We start from the raw sequence: 20,315 nt of genomic DNA, 5'->3' as shown, positions 1-20,315 counted from the left end.
ATGATCAGCTCTCTTCATTAGGAGGTTAATTTGACACTCACTCACTGCACAGTGTACATAGCCTGGTGATAACTTGAATATCTTCCAACAACTGAAGTTCTACAGATCACCTGACATAATATTTCTTCCCATAGCTTTCTCTCTGAAGCTGCAATATAAACTTATTCTGTACTTGGAAAAAAAGGTGTGCTCTCCTGTGCTGCAATTGCCTTGCGATTGTTTGCCGAAATAAATATATGATGAGAGAAAACTCATACAAAATAAAACAACGTTCTACGCTGCGGAGATGTTTCCGTGTATATGAGGTACCACCATTTTATGTCAGTTCACAAAGAAATTCTCTTTTTCATCAGAGTTACTTTAGATAACAAATCCTAACAGGCATTTATCTAGTTTGTCTGAATAAATCATAGACAAAGCACTGTCTTCAATGTAGTGAAGAAACACAAATAGCTCTTCATTCTTGCCAGTTTTATAGTAGCAGTCTATATTTCTGCCACCCGTAGTTCTACTTAGAACTTAGAAAGTACTAAAAACTTTCAAGCCAGTAAATAAAATAAAGCCAAACTCATGAAGAGGAAGCAAATTTCAGATATATTCAGATATGTGTTTTCTTCATTGACATTACCAGGAAAAAAAACAACTTTGCTTGGCAATACGGCAGTTTTAAGTGATGTCCTTATAATTTTCTAGTATTCCAGAGGCTACTCAGAAGAAATTAAGGCTGTGATTTTCATCCGATTAAGTGAAATTGAAGTTGGTAATTGATTTTAAAAGAAGGTCAGTTCTCAGTAGAAGGTCATCTCACAATCATCAGCAGCAAGAGATTGCAGCACACATCTAGGTTTTCAAAACATTTCAGCATCAGGGTATCTAATAATTGTATGTTTTCAATTTTCAATGTGTGTGGCTTTCTGTCTCTTTTTCTGTAGGTGTAAACAACTGCTAACTATACGTATATATTTATGAAGTCAGATAGGTACAACTTATGGTTTGTCTTGAAGATCAGGTTTGTTTTCCTTTATACTTCATTTTTGAAATCTAAACTGACTATTGAAAATGTTTAACTTGCACTGCTTAGGTGTCAATCTCAAAAATGTTTTCAGTTTGTTTATTTCCCATACATACAACAGAAGGAGCGCCCCTGCTTGTGTCTGCTGTGCTTGATCCCTTGCACTCATATCTCTGATCACTCTTGGTGTATTTTGACTGTCCGTGTTAAAGTATCTTCCTCTCTAGGAGTTTCTAATGAAATTAAGTATCTAATTAATTGCACTTTTGTTCCAAGTAAAACTTGGTAGGATTGGATTCCAGTTCTTAGTTTAGTCTGTGCCCGCTTCTTACAGCTTCTAATATTAAGGGTAATTTATCATCATAATCGTTTCCATTATTACTTACTACTGTTCACAATAATGCTTTAATAGTTCTGTTCATGTGCTCTTGTTCTGATGATTGAGAGTGATACAGACTGAGTAGCTTTTGTTTAATCCCCGATGCTTTAAGCATAGTTGTAATCACTTCCTCCATGAAATGATGACCTTTATCTGGGTCAGGGATGTTTCAGGATTCCCACAGAAGCAAAAGGCTTCTTGAAACTGATTTTTTTTTTTTTTTTTTTCCCTTGCTCCCTGCTGCTATATCTTGTTTTACAGAAAAGGCTTCAAACCATTTTGAGAAAGAATCAGTCATTTCAAAAGAATTGAGTATTCATTACCCCAGCCTCTTTTGGGGAGCTAATGTGTATAACCTATTTGTAGCCACATCCACAGTCTGCCAATCCGCTGCTGTAGTAAAAAGGTCTGACTAGACTTTGGTCTTGTCCTTCCTCTGTGTATCTCAGACAATTTTTGATCCATTTCCTAACACCTGTTTCTGTACCTTACAGCATTGCTGCTTCCTTAACTCTAAGAGTAATTTCCTGATTTTCACGTAATGTGTTTCGCAATTCTTTCTCCGTTTACCTTCTTGATCTGTTTGTTTCTGCTGTGCTCTGGTAACTGTCCTAATGTCACTTCCTCATGTTGCAGGTCTTCTGCTGCTTTAGCTGCTTAGTCGACTTTTTCACCCCATTCTGCTCTAGAGTCTTATTCTTTTCAGCCTTTAGATGCCTAATTGAGAACTGACTCCCATCACAATTCCCCTGCTTATAAATCTTCTTTGCATCAATCCTTAAGCAAAATTACCTCTGTCACCCCTCCTTTTAGCTTCTCCTAACCCAGTCAAACATCCAGTGTCATATTCCCTTCACACAATAACCTGAAGCAGGTAAAATCACAGCCAGCCTTTTGTTGCCTTTAAACCTTAGGGATTATTGTTGTCTGCTGGGCTGACCTGCTCGGAGTGGTTGTTTTATGTTGTCCCATTCAGGTTCAAGGCATGCATGCCCTCAGCACCATTGCCATCAATATTCATTGAACTTCCATCAGTGAGCCAAAGGTAATTTGTGCTGTAATTTTGTACTAAAATCCTTCAAAATCTTCCTTCAGTCCTGTTCATAGTTGGTGTTGTAAATGACTGGGCATTGACCTTCTGCTCCCATATTGATTATAGCACACTTTAAAGAGATCAGGTTACTGAAGATTTCTGAGGTTAATCTCTGGTTTGTTAATATTAATGCCTATAGAGCAACAGAAATATTGGATGCTCTGTGCTTCCTGTCAGTGATCGTGGGAGAGTATACTTCGGAGGAGACATCTATTTGGATCACGATAGGGGCAGCACATGGTTTTTGTATTGTCCAGGCAGCTGCTAAGCATTCCCAAACATAGGCTGAATAATGCAGCTCTGCTACTGATATTTCCATGTATTCATAGATTACTGGGACTGGCTTGTTCTTTGGACCTGTTACAGCAAAACTGCTACCAGTGCTATGGGTGCAACAGCTGAACAGACATGAGAAGGGTGTATTGAATTTGGCATGCACGGAACTGAATTAGGAAGAGCAAAATGCGTGCCGCACAAGTTCCCTGCAGGTGCATCCTCCAGCAATTTATGTACCAAAGTTTTTCAACAATATTTGCCACAAATCCTTACTCCAGATACTTTTTTCAGCCAAAACAACTGTGTGAACTGAAGGCACCACTCCAACATTGTCTGCAGCTGCAAACTTGTTGCAGCAGATTTTGAAAAAAGAGTAAGAGGATGAGCCTTGTTAAAACTTTCCTGATAGCATAAAGTCATTTAATGGATTACTTTGATCATTCTTTCTTAATTGCATGTGTTGCATGAGTGGGATACTCTTTCAACTATTTCTCAAATACAATTTGAATGTGCCTTCTTCACATGTCCCGTGTTCTGTTCCCACAGAATGGGGAAAGTGGAAAGGTTGCAGATCTTGACCCTCTTCTTTTTATCAGTCTGTTCTTTTCTCTGTCCTCATACTTCCAGCGTAAACAACCAGTATCTCCTGGCATCATGCATCTGACGGTTCAGTAGGCTGTAGTCTCAGCTGTCAGTTAAAGTGCTTAGAAAAGATGAAGTAGAAGAGATTCACTTGTTAAAGGTATTAATTCTTGAAAGCTGAAGTCTCTGGATAAGCTGCACCAACAAAATAACAAGTCTCTTTCTTCTGATCCTGCTCCAGATCCAGCTACAACGGATTTGGGATGTCAGACTTAATCTCAACTACTGTAGGAGACACATCAAAGTTATACTTCTCTAGGCAAATACATTCATAACATTAAAGTCTCTCTTAAGAAGTCAGTGTTAGGCACTTATACTTAATACTTATTTTTAATTGGTATTAATTTGTCTTGTCATCCATTGTGGTGCTTTAGCCTTCAGGCTCCTGTAGACTAAAATGTGGCAATGTTTTTTCTGAACTTGGAAGCATGAAAAACATTAGTCCTACCTGGATTCCTGCATCTGAATACCACATAATCGGTATTTTACAAGGGGGTGGACTTGATTAGGATATTGCTTTTGATACACAATTCTTGTCTGTACAAGCAAATAATTTACTCATTGAAATATAACTTTGCATATTGCTAATGGAGACATATTCTAAAGGAGTAGTTGGAGGATGACAGCTCTGATATTTTGTTAGTATCTATTGATTCAATTCCTTCCTTCCCAAATCCCATAAGAATATCGAAAATTTAGAACAATTATTCTAAAATCTTGGGGATTGCTTTCAAGCTTTGTTAACTGGGCGCTCATGCAGATGAGTTTAACTTATTTTGCTTTGGTAATGCAGTGCACAAAACAGAAAAGGGTAAGAATAAAAAATAAAACCCACAAAATTCTTTTTTTTTTTTTTTTAAATCCCCCAACCTGGAGCATGGGGAGGGAGTTTGAGAGGGAAGGGAAATACATGTAGGGTATATAGCTTAAAAGGGATATTGTAAAGGGGTAAATATGCTTTATACTGTGCCAAGGCCACCCATGCTTGCTCTTCATTAGTGGCCAAACCAACAGAGGACAAGCTGTGATGTGGATTTTTTTTTAATATTATTTTTAATGTGGACTGATGAGGAGTAACATGTGGCAGGGTTTTGAACATATCCTTTGATCATGTTGTTCATTCTCTGCCACGTTCTGTCATAGCAGATGAAGTGGGCTACCAGCTCTGAAAATGGGGACATGGTTTTCTCTTTCTTTTCTTTCTTCTCTTGAATGTCCAAAGGGATTAAACATTTGAGTTCCTTGTGCGAGTGGGTGAGTGTTATACAGGTTGCATGGACTTTTAAAGCAAAGATAGAACCATGCTTGAACAGCTTTTTGTTTTGTTTTGTTTCAATTTATTATTTTGATTTTAGGATTTGTCTGTTAATGCACAAGTGCTCTACATCAGATCACTGCAAGTTAGCTCACTGATATAGCTATCAGATGGTACAGCTCTGAGCTCCCTAGCTTAATAAAAACTATACTCCAACATTCGATAGATTTCTTCTATCTTCTATACAAAATCAGCACTTAGAATAACAAAATAAATGTCCTCCAACCAGCCAGTCCTAGCCAATATTTTCTGACTGTTCTTTGCAGTATAATTTATAGAGCGTAGTTTGAAACTCAAGGAGGTGGAACTTGCTTCAAAAATTGTGACTATCAAAATACATGGTGAAGATAAAGCTCACAAATAGCAATGGGTTTTAAGAAATGGGAATTTTTCTCAAGAGACCTGGGCGAGCTCATTCTTTCATCTTTTTCTTTTTTTTTCTTTTTTTTTTTTTTGATTTTGCAAGTAAATGGTGTAGCGTACATGTCAGAAATGATTTTGTCATGCCGAGTTTTTATCCTGAAGATATTAGATTTAATATTTATGTCCTGCGACCATTCAAGCAAGGAACAGAGAGATTTTCTGAGGACAAATGCAAGATAGCAGCATATATAATTTTGTTTTTCCTTAGAGCTTTTTGTTGTATTATATATGATGGCCAGATCAGTCCTGCAGTCAGTGAGCTTCCATGTATGCATGGGACAATAGGCCTGAGTATGATATGAAGGACAACCAAAAGGACTTTGAAGCTACAATAAGGTTGTAAAGGTGAGTTTAGAGTACTTTGCTCTTGCTGTGGGGTTTTGCTCAGTTGCATTTTCTGACAGTGCAGGTAAAATGTTTAAAAATAAAACTGAAGAAGGATATTCCAGTGTATGTGTATGCACTGATTTTTTATTTTTATTTTGGAAGCTTTTATTATTTTTTCAGCTGACTGATCTACTAGAGGAAAGACAATCATAACATGTAGAGCTGTAAATGTGGGAAAACTGATACACTTGGCATTAATATTGTGCTCATCCAACATGAAATACAAAGTCTGGTGACAAAGTTAGATTCTGGTTTGAGACCTTTTTCTTTGGTAAGACTGAGCTCAGTTTCCTAGTTGAAAAGTGTTTTGATGAATATAGTTGTCAAATACTCTACCAGCATAAAAATTGCTAGGCATTGAGTAGCTAAAGAGCTGCATATGCTTTCAGAGGAGTTTCAAGTGATTTTTAATACACGCATTTGAAAGAAAAGTCGATGATGTTGGTCAACTACGTGAATTAGCACAACAGAGTTGTGGGTTTTTACTAAGACAAGACAGAAGGAAACGAAATGAGAAAATCCTAAATAGTTCATTAGAATTAGGAAATTCACTTAAACTATACATCAACACCAAGAAAACTATGGTAGAGGTAACTATATGATTATTCTAGTGCCAGGGTAAATGGTACAGAGCTAACCATAGAAATTCTTTATCTTTAAAAGACAACAAAATCCAAAAAGCAAACAAACTTTAAGCATTCAACATCTTATTAAATATAATTGTTCTTGGTAGCTTTCTGAGGTGGGAAGGAACTTAAAGTAATATAACTAAATCAGTAACGAATGGAATAATCAAAATAGTTTTGATGGCTGGAAGGACAAGACAAAGTTAACCCATAAGTAATACAGAACAAAGCTTTTTTTTTTGTCCGTAGTCCAGGAGCTTATTATATTTTCTTAATATCCAGGTGTGGTTTTTTTGTACTCTTTTTTTCTTAATCCATATTTTACTTTTCCAGTGAATTTCCTAAAGTGAATTTTACCCTGCTATCTCACAGACTTTCAAGTGTTGATTTTGCTGGTGGTCTGCAACTTCTGGCAAAACCCAGCGTCACCAGAAGTTCTTTTCCCATAAATAAGTACATTTATATATTTGTATGAATCAAAAAGGTTATCCTGTATTAAGAACTGCTGAATCTGTAGCTGTTGCAATGCTTAGCCAAGAAATCTAAGACAGCAAAGCACTGTGGAAATTTGCTTTTGGAATAAAGAAAAAAGCCTGGAAAGGGTACTGTGCTTCTGTAAGGGTGAGGGAATGACTTGGGCATCTTACTCACTACTTCCTCAGTTCATGCAGGGCATTTACATGGTGCTTGAAATTGTATTCACATGTTTTGTTAGAGGACCACGTGTTGTAAGGAAGCATGAGCTTTGTAAGAACTAGAATAGAAATGGACAAAGTGGACGTGCCTTTAAACTTAGGGTATATTCACAAGCTCTGGCAAAATCTATTTCATTAAAATGTAACTCTAATATTGTACTTAATGCTTTTCATGTAAGCTTAAAAATGTCATAGGAACAATTCTTATAGATCCTCTTCCATGCTTCTTTTGTCACATCATTACACCCACAGAGGCACTTTAAAGTAAGATTATTTCTGTTGACGTTATGATTTGACAAAAGGTGTAAGGAAGATGATCTAAATCTGTTTCTACAGAAAAAGGGAAAAAAAAAAACCACGAATTTTCTGATATGACTTGCATCCCCAAGATTGCTCTGAATTTTTATGGTTTATGATGTTCCTGCTTGTTAATATCCCAAATGTAATTTATGTGATTTTGCTAAAGCTTTTCCCAGAAGAATGGCACAGTTATTGCAGAATTGTGCTGGAGACGCCTTATCATTCCAGGGAAGTCTCTTAGGGCAGGTCTCATCCTCCTTGTGCTCAGATGTGGTCTGGTCAAACCATGACAGGACAGAGACTGTGACCTGCTTGTATCCAACCTATGAACATCCTGAAACAGCATCGCGAAAGCAAATATTACAGAAAGCTACCAGATATCCCTTGTTTTTTCTGAGAGAACTACAAAACAGAAACAACCTTTTTTTTTTTTTTTTTTTTTTTTTTTTTTTAAATAAAACCAGATGCTGCTAGATGTAAGTAAAAGGAAATGAGTCTGCTTGTTATGCATATGATTTTGCTCATAATGTGATGCGATGCAAAAGCTTTAACAAATACTGAAAAGCATCACGTGAAGGTAATGAGAACTCAAGCAGATTTTGGAGATGCATTGATTTCCTTTTTCTTTCTTTGATGGTGTGCTAATGTGTTGGTGGGAGACCTGTTTTCCCTTTTCCCGTTTTACTTAGTTGGTTTTGCTAGCAGACAGAGAGAAACAACTCAATTAAAAATCCCCTAAATCTGTTAAAATGTAGGGGAAAAGCAATCAAATCTCCCCTTCCCATACAGTTTAGATAGCACTGGTTGTGGGAAGGGACAGGCAGGATTTATATAGACAGCCGATGTGTACCTCGTGTAAATTCTTGAAAGCTTTCTTGTGTCTCTGTAAAAGTTAGCCGTTCCATTTTAAAGCTATTTTTGTAAGCATCAAAACTCAAAGAAAGAGTCTTTAGTCAAAATCGGGACTTTTATAGAAGAATAAAAGTTCTGTCAAAATAATTAATAAAGAAATAAATACAAGTAGTGATTAAAAGTAGGAACATATACTGATCTGATCAGTTGGTCAGTCTCCAATCTAGAAAATTATTATTTAAACACTGAATATTTTAAATTTAGTTTAATGCTAGTTCTGTCTGACTATTGCAATGTTATGTGCCTGCTTTGGATGTCTATGCAGCCATCTAATATATCAGTCAGCTCCCAGCTGGAGTAAGCAACAAAACTCCCATTGGCTTAATTTGGATTATTGGCTCCATATATAATCTCAAACACAGCTGAAGAGATAATGATTCAGAGAGTTGTGAAGCTTTTGCTGTTAGAAAAGAAACAATTCCCTTGACATTTCGCACTGATGAGCTAACCACAGCAAAAAGAATAAAATAAGTAAACTTCAAGCAACCTTTCTATATTTTATTTCTAAAATAGCTGTTTCTGAAATTAAATACTTCTAATGTTTTTGTTATCTGCAGATTTTGGAGCTCCTTCACCAGAAAGCTGATTTCTTGTTTGTTTAGATTTTTAAGTGTATGTGCTTTTTTACAGTAAGCTTTGCAAAACCAGTTCTTTAGAATGAGATTTAAAGCATAGGATCATAGAATAATTTACATTGGAAGGGACCTCTGCAAATCATTTCATCCACCTGCCTGCTCGAAGTAGATGTTGCTACATCAGGCTGTTCAGGGATGAGTATGAATCAAATTTTGAATACCTCCAGGGATGGAAATTGCACAACCTGTCTAGGTCTGGATGGCTGCTGCTAACTCACTATGCTTCCCTCCACCAAATGCTGGCAGATAATGCTATTGCTTTCCGTAAAAGTCAAACTTATTCATTTTTGTTTCATACAGCTTTTTTCACAGCCTTGTTTGGTTTCCTGTACTGTCTTTTGCCACACCGTCCTTTACAAGATCCTCTGTTAAGGATGAGCAAGCTGTGCAAATTCATCTGTACAACCTCAAATGGAAGTTGAAATAAAAATATCCTAGACTTAGTACTGTATATATTGTCACAAGAAGAAAATATGCCTACGTTTTAGCACTCTGGTTCTGTCCTTCTGCTACTGTGTCATACACTTTTTTTTTCCTTTAAGAAATAAACATTTCAAACTTTTTTTTTCTTTGCAGAGCCAGTATTGTGCAGAAGCGCATCATTTATTTTCAAGATGAGGGCTCTCTCACCAAAAAAATTTGTGAACAAGGTAAGGTTACTTCCTTGTCATGTTCTGCTGTTTTCTCCTAACTCATTATATCCAATTAAAAATTTGAGGCCTTCAGCGGTTTCATCTAGGTTCAAATTTAGGATCTCTTATTCAACAGTGTTCTTCCTTACTCTGCAAATGTTTCTCATATATACCCTTCCTTGTTTTCACCTAAATGTGACACTTGCACCTTTTTACCTGGTGTGAAACCTGTTTGTCCCCAGAGCATGTAGTTTAATGAATCCCAGACTATTTCATTCTTTCCTAAACCTAAGCATAGGGGAGGTATTTAAAATTCACACGAGGAAGAGAAGACAAGTTTAGTTGTCCTTTGTGATAATTTTTGTTTCTGCATGTGCAAATTCCTCTTCCCCAGAAAGTCATGCAAGTGAAGTTAGTCCAGTTAATCTCAGTCTTCTGGTTCTTCTACAGTATGCTGTAATTATTTTCATTCTGGTCTCTTCAGAACGAGGGCTGTCAAGACTATGCTTGCATATATGGAGGTGGGAAATCGATGAAGTAGATTAGGCCTAAACTAAGGGAAATTATCTATATACATTCTTCAGGGACTTTATAGAATCCTTCACCTATTCTTAAATACACAACCTGCTAAAAAAAAAAAGATATGGGGAAGGTGGACTGCTACACTCTGTAATCTGGTGGTGGATGGACTGCTTTTGTTACTCTGGCAGTAAATGTATGCATGCTGCATATAGGAATATATGCATATATTAGGAGTATACATCTGCCTTTAAATTGATTTTCCATCTTAGGAGCAGGGTGTGTTGTTCGTATCTATGTATCAACAACTGACCACTCCCTTAGTATCAGCATGCACATCTTCTTTTGATTTAAATTCCAGATCACATAGCATAACTCTTTCCAGGAGAAACTTCCCAAATTTCCTTGAAAAGTAGTAACGTTGTGCAGAAGTGCAGGGATGATTGTTATGGGGGTGATTCTTCTCCCTGCAAGCTTGGAATTGTTTTTCTTTAGTTTGAGCTATGCTGAGAAAAAAAAAAAAACATGCTTCTTTTGAGTTACTACCACACTGTCTTTCATTTTTACTAAACTGAGTGTGTGCCAGGGAAGTATTTGATTGCATTTAATGAATGTGAAATCCCCGACTGTAGCCAAGAAACTTGTATGTCATAGTTTTGTGCCATTTCAACTATGGAAAGGTGTAAGCTAGACTTGTTAAAAATAGTATCAGAATCACAGAATTTCTAGGTCGGAAGAGACCTCAAGATCATCGAGTCCAACCTCTGACCTAAAAAATATTGCACATTCAGTGTCAAATATGAAGTAAAAAGCCACCAAAATAAACAACAACAGTGAATTTGATTAATATTCCTGAAAAGAAAGCAGAAAAAAGTAGAACTATTAAATAAAGGATAGGGAATTAAATTTAAAGCATATTTATCTCTAGAAGCCAAGTTATGTCAAAATTCTACTTTTTAACTTTTGCCATATTTTTGAATAACAGCTTCACGTTTGAAGAATTTTAGTTGTCTATGACCAGTTCTGATACTGGAAGGTGTGTTTGGCCATTGCTAGCTACTCAGTCTATTTGAAGTATTAAACTCTCTATTTAAAATATTAAAGACAGCCAGAAAACTTTGGCTTTCTTCTTCAAAACCACTTTTGTTCTAGTCTAGATACGACGTCAGATAAGGAGAAAGCTATTGGCAATTTTGTAGATACCTGTACTGAGCTGTGTCCTGAAGTCACTGAACGAGGGAAAGTACAGAAACACATAGTCTTACTAATGAAAGTTTTATGTTGCAGATACAGGTAAAACTGTAATACAGTCCCACTGTTTGTCCTTTCAGAGTAGGCCGGAGCAGGTGATTCCTTTCTATTGGAAAGAAACATCTGAAACTCATATTCGCAGATCATGAGAAAGACTTCATTTCATTCACACAAGAGGCAATTTGGTCAAGTCCTTAAACTCTTTTTACACATAGTAGTATGTATTAAACATTATTAAACAGTATGTATTAAACAACATTAAAAACAACAAATGAAAGTAGGTTTAGCTCAAATTTGTTTATTGGAGTATTTATTGTGGCAACTTTGCTGTCATCTGTTGATAATGAGTTGTAACGCTTCTCAATAGGTAATTTTATTTTCCTTTTTCAGACTCAGCCTCAGAAGGTGTGACTGACAAACCAATTTTAGATTGTTGTGCCTGTGGAACTGCCAAATACAGGCTAACATTTTATGGAAATTGGTCGGAAAAAACACATCCCAAAGATTTTCCACGTGAGTATGTCTTCTACTAATGTTGTCCTACATACACAGGGATAGTGTAGAGAGTTGGAGCTCGTTACAGAGTTATTTATTTACATATCAGTAGTGTAAATTACGATGTTTATGCAGTGCTGCCAACACTCAGTATTGAAAATCCATGGATCCTTCTGAAAGTGCTATACATTACAAATAAATTCTAGAGATTTGCTTCATGTTTTGAACTGAGATGTATTTTAGATTGGGTTTTTAAAATTTGTTTGTAATAAGAAAGGGTTTTCTAGCTTTCCTTTTCTATCAGGGTCTATCAGGGTTTTTAAAATTCTGACCTGCAAAATCAGTATTCTTGTTTTTTTTTGTTGCAATAATCCAAGTGATTGTAAAAAGATGAAGTTATAAAAAAATGTATTATGCATTTATTCTTTCATTACTAGCTTCACAGTCTGTGGCAATAAAGGCAAGGAAATTATTTGAGAACATGAGTCAAATTTATTGGTCTTTAAACTTTGTTAGGTTGTCTGTGGCTGATGCTTATTATGTAGCCTTTATATGTCTTTTTTATTTATTTATTGCCGTCAGTGTCAGAATATAATCATGGAGCTTAAATATGGTTTGTGTATCTGCTTGTGGTTCTAACAGTCTAAGCAATTGATTTTTTAGTACATTTTAAGTCAAACGTACCATTGTTCAAATATTATTTGTCAGTGTAATGCATGGGAGATAAAATAAGCCAAAGTGAGCAATTGTGGGAATGCTCTTTTAGGCTACTGGATGATCTATGTGTCTGCTGAATGTCACACTTCGTATGCGTTATTAGTATGGATTCAGCTGGTGGTTAGAAATTGGGTATAAGAAAATGTTTGAAAACTCTGAAATTACTGTGACTTAATGATGTAATAGGCAGGGAAAAATGCCTTTTCTTTTAAATCCAAGTCAGTCAACACATTGAGGGTATGGGTGAAGTAAGCAAGTAAGGATAATTTGCCACAATAGTGGACTGTTCTCTCTTCCCAGTTACACAGTGGTGATTTTAATTAATGTGTTTTTACCTCAAAAACTAGAGAAGACTGAGTGAAGAAAAAAACCCACAATGTTAGCAGGATCAATCCCGGTAATAAAAGATGATAACATTTTACACTGAAATTCCTGAAAGTTGAGAAAAAGATCTTTCATCCAGATGTAGTCATATTAAAAATGAAAACTAATGAGTAACGTTATTCTTTATAATTTTGAACTTGTGCAGTAGTTACATTAAAATGAAGTGCTATTTATGATAGGCTGTAGTAAATCACTCGTTATTTGGCAAGCCACCATGTTAACAAAACAAAGCAAAAAACTGCTTTAGTCTTATGCCATCAGTATGGCTGAAATAAAAAACAGATCATAAAACTTTTATTTCACTTCTTTTCTTAAATAATCTTCTGACTTGCTTTAAATATCCCCAGTAATAAGTAATCCGTTCTTTAGCTTTTCTCCAAAGAACTGCTTTTGCCAAATAAAGAATTTTCTTTTGCTGTCAAACAAAAACGTTTCTGGAAAGTACTGGGCAAAACTGTTAATCGCAGGAAACACTTCGGGGGTTTTCACAGATTCCATTTTTTATACCAGTGCAATTAAAGTACCTTTTTTTTTTTGTGTTTTTTTTTTTTTTTTTTTTTTTTAAAACCTATTGTGTGTTTAGGAGTCTCTAAAACATTGCTCAGAAAGAAAACAGTGCAACACAATCTTGTTCTGAGTGCACTAGCCATAAAGTGAATGGAGAGAGGTGTACCGTGGCTGTTGAAAGGGTTCAAAAACTAATTTGTATTTTATAATAAAACATTTTCCCTTTCATGAATCTCAAAGAGACTGAAAATTTTTAATTAAACAAATGAGCACACTAAGGCTTAAGAAAACCAAGCATGCTTTTTGGTTAATTTTTGCACGTTGTTTTAGCTCCTGATAATAGGACTAGTGGAAGCAGAATATTTCATTTGTTACTAAATCTGGCTCAAGGGGAGTTATTACATTTCCTATCACATCCTTTTGATCAGACAAAAAATGTCTACATATGCCCTGTGGCTTAAAAGTACTTATTCTTTCTGGGTATCATCCATATATGTGTGCTCTCCATTATGATTTCATACGGCACATCTGCAAGATATGTCAGAGGATACATTCTCATGTGTGATGACACCTTGATCAATATGCAAAATATGCATATAAATGTGTAAATTGAGGAGCTACTCACGCACAAAAATAGGTGAAATAACACTGTTGGAAAGATGTCTGTACTCTGTTTGCCGCCTTAGCAATTGGTTAATGAAAGGGGACTAGTGATACAAAATAGCTCAGGCCCTATCTGACTCAGGTTATTTCATGTCCAGAAGTTTAGAGGAAAAAGTTGAAGAAACTGTATTGAGTTCTCTTCATTCTTACAGAAACACAAGGTTCGAGGTGAAGAGTGAAACATTTGCAAACTTGTGGTATACTTTGAATAGCTTCTTTGGTCCAGAAGGGAGGCCAGCTGCCTTGGGGGTAAATCCAACAGCTTTAAGAAGAGGGGTTGGGTGGAAGAGGCAGGGCTTTGAAGGCATCAGGCGTTCTTGCCCAGTTTAGGGCAGGAAAGGAGAGAAGCTTTGGAGCAGGTGGAACAATTCATGTTACTGAACATTTCAGGGCTCTCTGGTTCCTCTCTGTAGTGATACGTTCTTCTTTTGTAGGGAGCAGGTGGAACCATCTCTTTCAATAAATTTTCGTGTCACTGTGTTTCAGGGAAAGTTGCTGTCTGTGACTAGTGAGATAGTTAGACCTGTGTGCTAAGAAAAAAGTATGGGCATACCTGGGGGTCCCATCACTGAAGCTGAACGACGCCCTCTGTGGTTTGAAAAGGTGCCAGTGTATATCAGAGGAGCAGGAATCAGATCTTTGATCAGGAAACCATCTTCTGACAGTGTAGCCTCCTACTGGGGGGAGGTGGTGGTGGCGTTTAGTCTCTGTTTTTCTCCATTTGGGACGCACTTTCTGATTAGCTTTCACGGACTCTGAAAACATCAAGCCTGCTGTAATTCAGTGCTCAGTAAATTTATTTTGGTCCAAGCAAACCTGTGGAGGCTCTGTTTGCTGTGCTCTCAAGCCACCTCCCCTCATCTATCTATTCTGCCTGCCACACTTTTCTAGCTTTTTCCATACCACTGTTGTCCATTTTTTATTTCTAATCTACTTTCTATTTTCCTGTGATTATGTTACTGCATCTGACTTTATCTATTCAATTCTCAAAACTGTCTTTTTCAATTTCATTGTCCCACCTTTCACATTTTAAATTTGCATTCCTTTTGTTTACTTCATTATTCATTTTTCATTCAGTTATTCTAGTTTTCAGCTGGTTTTACCGCTCCTCTCTTCCTTTTGCATTGCAAAGAAATATGTTAAATATTGTCTCACTCCATCATTCTGTCTCCCTCATCTCCTACAGTCTACTGTTACCATACTGTCTGCTTGTGTGAGTAGTTCATTTTCTCATCCTTTTCCTTTAAGCTGGTATCTTTGCAGAGTGCTATTTGACACTTAAGTGAATTCATTTTTATTTTGAATACTGTGGGACTTCTGTGACTCCTTATTTCTGCTCATTTCTCTTTTCCATTTCATCAGACTTCTCTAACATTTTCTCTTTAAACTTCTACATTTTTTCTTTTCCTGTTCAACAAGAGAAGAAACCAGAAGAAGAATCCCTTTGTCTAGCTCTGCAACGCTTACACTATGAGAAATCAGAGCACGTAAACTAAGCACCTATAGAAGCACCAAAACTTGCATCTTCACTCCCTCCTAAATTAAAGGGAACCACTATTAATTGTTGAAAGGGGAAGAAAAAAAAAGTGACACAGCATATGTGTACTTTAAGGGTGAGCAAGCAGAGAAAACAGCCATGTGAGTGTCCATAAGAGAATTCTTTTACCAGTATTTCAAGTTTTTTGGAAGGACAGCTAGGCACAAAATTTGCTGATGGGAAGCAAACTTACCATCTCCTTTCCATCAGCTGCTCGAGGGAGGTTTTTGCCTTTAAGCACTTTATTATCTCCACCTGATAATGTTTGGGCACAAAGCTGAAAAGGCTGTAACAGTTAATGACATTGTAGTCATGCCTATATTTACCCTTTGCCGGTAATCTCCTGTCACCACCCAAACATAAATCAAGTGGATTGTTGCAAGAAACCAGTATCTGTCAGTATGGAAGCGACTTGTTAAATCTTTGAGTAGTCAAAGATTTAACTGAAGTCTTCCCTTGCAAGATTCATCCTCATAAATATTTTATATGGACACCTAAAATTAAAGGATTTTTAAACTTCCCGAAGAAGCTCAGGTGAAGAAAAATTATACTAAGTCTGTATGAAACTATCTGTTTGGGGGAGATACTTGATCAGCTGGAATACAATCTTTCTCTCAATTTCTGTTATACCCAATAATTTCTGACACATTATGCTTTATTTCTGTAGTTCATTGGTTTGCCCTTAGTACTCTAAAGGTATGATGTTTTAATGTAGTGGGAGCTGGCAGCATGCAGCACATGTAGAAGTTTCATGCTGATGAAGATGGGGCACTTTGAACCCTTCATTTTGATGAAAGATTAGGAATTATGCTTTGAGCCTCTGATGATGGTTTTGATGTTATAAGTCAATATGTTGTTAACATACTGACAATTTTCTCTTTTTTATTGTATTTTTCCTGAAAGGGCGCACCAACCATTGGTCTGCAATCATTGGTAGTTCTCACTCAAAGAACTACATCCTTTGGGAGTATGGAGGATATGCAAGTGAAGGTGTCAAACAAGTCGCAGAGCTGGGGTCCCCAGTCAAGATGGAAGAAGAAATTCGACAACAGGTAAGGTGCAATTTAATATATGCTTTAAAAAAACGCATCCTACCTTGTACGGTGGATAATTTGTCATTGCCATGTCCACGAATGTAATTTTGCTGGCTATCTTTCAGTCAAGAATATTAGGAAAGCTGCCTGTTTTTCTAGACATTTTTTTGTGTCTGTGAAGGACAAGATACAGTGTTGTGAGCTCAGATCTTTGTGTCATTCAACACATATATCAGAGGTATAAAAGTAAAATTCATCTTTTCTAGCTTAATCGTGAAGATGAGAATTTATTAAGGGAACACCGTGAAGATGGTGAGCAGTATGCCATGTTCATCTTTGAAGTGTTGATCTTGTTTACAGGAGGTGGTAGCAATAATAGCACTCCTTTTTTCTGGGACACACCATTTGCAGTTAGGTACAGATTCATCCAAGTTAGGAATGCTCTTCCAGGAGAGTGAGGTGATATTTATTGCTGAATAGGAAGACTTTACACAACTGCACTAATAAAACTTGATGAATCAGGTTTATGGCTAAGGGCAAAAGAGCCTTTACAGTATATCATCCTGCAGGGGATTGATTTAGCTTAACAGAAATCAATCTTTCAAGTAGTTTATAGATTGTTTTCATTTTGTTACATAGAGTAATAAGCAAACAATAAAATATACTGGAACATGGTCATGATTGTTATTAGAATGTGTACCACCATGAAATTCAAGGACTGACTGGAAACTGAGGTAAGAGAGAGAAAATGTAGGTATCAGTACATATAATGAAGCTGTATGTACAATTTTATGTAGCTGCATGTGGAGGTTAAATCCGTGTATAATGTGTATAGTTATGATTGCACTACATGAGAAAGAGGCTTCCTGATTCCCTTGGCACAGTCTAATCCAAGCAGTGATTGGGTGTAATAGCTGGGTAGTACCTAGAACCAGTTTATCAACGTGTGCTGTAATGGCAATTAAATGGGTTTATTAGTTAAACAGGGCTGCTGAGATGGTTAGGTCACTAGAACATCTTCCTATGAAGAAAGGCTGAGAGAGCTGGGCTGGTTTAGCCTGGAGATGAGAAGACTGAGAGGGGGTTTTATCAATGTGTATAAATATCTGAAGGGAGGGTGGCAAGAGGATGAGGCCAGATTCCTCTCAGCAGTGCCCAGCAACAGGACAAGAGGCAACGGGCACAACTGAAATACAGGAAGTTCCAGCTGAATATGAGAAAACAATTCTTTACTGTGGGGGTGACAGAGTGCTGGAACAGGCTGCACAGAGAGCCTGTGGAGTCTCCTCCTGTGGAAATAATTCAAAACCCACCTGGATGCCATCCTGTGCAACTATTCTAGGCGAGTCTGCATGGCCAGGGGGTTGGACTGGATGTTCTCCAGAGGTCATCCCTTCCAACCTCAGCCATTCTGTGATTGTGTGAAATCTGATAAAATTTGATTAAAAACCTTCTGTTTCTTTTCAGTGTGTTTAAGTTGGGATAATATTTTTGAGAAAAACCGAGATAAAGAAAAAAAAAGTTTGTTTTGTTTTTGTTTTTTAAATGAAGCTATTTTCTTTTAATGGAGCTTTGTTAAGAAGTGCCCTAACAATTATGTATCGTTAACTAAGGATTCTCAAGCGTGAACGCTTCTGTTCCCCATCTGACAGACTGCTGAATCATCAGCAGCTTTTCTTCTTGACTGAGCACCTTCGAATGCTCTGGTTTGTTGTTACTGTACAATATTTTTGCATGGGTGGTCCTGGGTACTGCAAACTTGCTTTGCAGTTTGTTTATCTGGGAGAACTTAAAGGAATTAATCAACCTTTTTGGTAAACTTTCCCTGGCAGCCTGGAAGGAAAGCACAGAGGACACTAGTTTTCCTAAAACAATCTGTCAAGTGGTTGATGTGTACAATAGGATAATTCATGCGTCAACTTTAGGGGTTATACATGAACAAACAAAGGATGGAAAAGGAATGATGTGTGCAGAAGAATGTTCACTGACCTCATGTATCTCTGAAATGTATTCACTCTTTTACTTCAGGACACTTTGGTTTTCGGAAAGTCTGATTTGTCCAAGATCTGTTATTTAAAAAACTGCCTGTTCAATGAAAGCAAATACAGAATTTGAAAGGGGGAATACTGCTTCAATATTGTGATTGCTTTGTTAAAGAAACAAGGCTAAAATATGCAAATATCAAAAAGAATAAAATGTGAAGCTAAATATTACGTAAGTAAATGTAACAAGATGGAAATAGAGCCAGTCTTATTCTCCCTTGGTTCCAATGTCTTGCACCTAAAGAAGAAAAACTCGCTTGTTTTTGTCGAATTGTTTTCGGATAAATACTAAGTCATTTTACCATTAAATATTTTAAAAACGCGGATAAAAAGTATTCTATACCTTGCTGGATAAAAAGTACCCTTGCTGCTATCTCCACTGGCATTCCTTACAGATTTGGTTTAATGCTCTCTGAAATGTCAGGAAAGGGGGTGACTTTTTCCATTGTCTTCAATGGCCTTAGATTAGAGCTGACTATGCTTCCAGACCTTTGAGAAGAGCAAGTTCTTCCTTCCAGTCAAATGGCTGTAAAGTTTTTGATACATTTTAATTTATGTAAAGACAGTTTCTTAATTGAAGATGAAACCTGAAATATCCCAAGCTGTCTACAAGTGAAAAGATGTAATTGTTATGATTCTATCCATACATTTACTTATTCAAAATAGTTCTGATAAGATTTTTTTTTAATCTGTCCTAAATACATACATACTTTAATGTATATATATAAATATATATATACACCTTAGTGTATATATACTGAAGAATGGTAGTAAAAATGAGGCTGATTTAATTTCGATTGATCCTGGCTGTTTTTTCTTTTTCTTTTTCTTTTCTTTTTTTTTTTTTTTTAAACTCTAATTTCAGTATTTCAGCTGAATAACTACCATTTCATTACCTGTTTCTTAAAACAGCTCTGCATTTTTCCGTAGAAAAGTGGGGTCATTAGATTCTTCCAACTGAAGCTAGTAAATCACCTGAATTACAAAGAAGAATCTGCTGTATATTGATCATTTTGTTATAGCACTTGGAAAAATATTATCATGTTCACTTGAAAGAGGCTCAAAATTTTATTATTGTTAATAATAATAATCTGTTACTAAAGAAGTTAAAATTAGCTAACCAACCAGGGAGGTTCAGCTGAGTTGCACTTGTGCTTGACAGAACAGCTGAAAATTGAACACTTAATCAAGCTTTGGAGAGCAGGATACCCCTAACAAGGGCTAAGAATAAGGCTGCTTTGCACTTGAAAGTTGTGATTTCTGCAGAAATAGTTCAAGCTGTGCTTGTTTAAAGCAGCTAAACATTAGTGAAAGTATGTCTTCATTGCAGGTGAAGATTAAACCATACACAGGTTATTTTGTCTTGTGCCAATACTGCTATTTCTGCTCCTATTGTTATTGATGGAAACTAGAGGAAGCTGGCTGGGATGTCTGTCTTGGCCTACCCAAACCGCTGGTGAATGGCATCACTGTCCTCCCAGGGTCCCCTCCACCTCAGGCCTTGGGGCACGGATTTGGCTTCCCAGCAGCTTTTCAGAGGCACCAGTCTCTCTCTCTCTGTTGAAAAGATAGCCACATTTAGGAACTATTAATATGTCCAAAAAGTCTAATGTGAAAAGTACAGCCACTGTTTTAAGTAGTCCAAAGCCCCTTTAGGTTTCTGTCCAGAGTCTGTAGAAACTTTCAGTGGATTCTGGACTTGGTCTAATAGTGAAGTAGTGAAACCCTGTCCCAGCATGCTTTCTACTTTAGTTAGAGCCTCGTTGCACGTTTTTAAGGCTGTATTTGATCTAAATCTGGATAGATCAAGCCACTTGATTGTAAATTTTAATCTAGACT

General features: G+C 36.6%; 1 protein-coding gene across 8 annotated transcripts in view; it reads left to right on the top strand.

Moving 5' to 3' along the window:
• Positions 1–20,315, top strand: part of SPON1 (spondin 1) — a 398,866-nt gene that overhangs the window by 266,264 nt on the left and 112,287 nt on the right. For all 8 annotated transcript variants that reach the window (XM_084521957.1, XM_084521961.1, XM_084521956.1 and 5 more), the window contains 3 exons: positions 9,272–9,345; positions 11,488–11,610; positions 16,304–16,452. In XM_084521957.1, the coding sequence (XP_084378083.1) occupies positions 9,272–9,345; positions 11,488–11,610; positions 16,304–16,452 (346 nt within the window). The remainder of the gene's footprint in view (positions 1–9,271; positions 9,346–11,487; positions 11,611–16,303; positions 16,453–20,315) is intronic.

The sequence above is a fragment of the Aythya ferina genome (genome assembly GCF_964211825.1).
Source record: "Aythya ferina genome assembly, chromosome: 5".
Classification (NCBI taxonomy): domain Eukaryota; kingdom Metazoa; phylum Chordata; class Aves; order Anseriformes; family Anatidae; genus Aythya; species Aythya ferina.
Note: the sequence above shows the minus strand (reverse complement) of the source record. Positions and strands in the feature narration are given on the sequence as shown.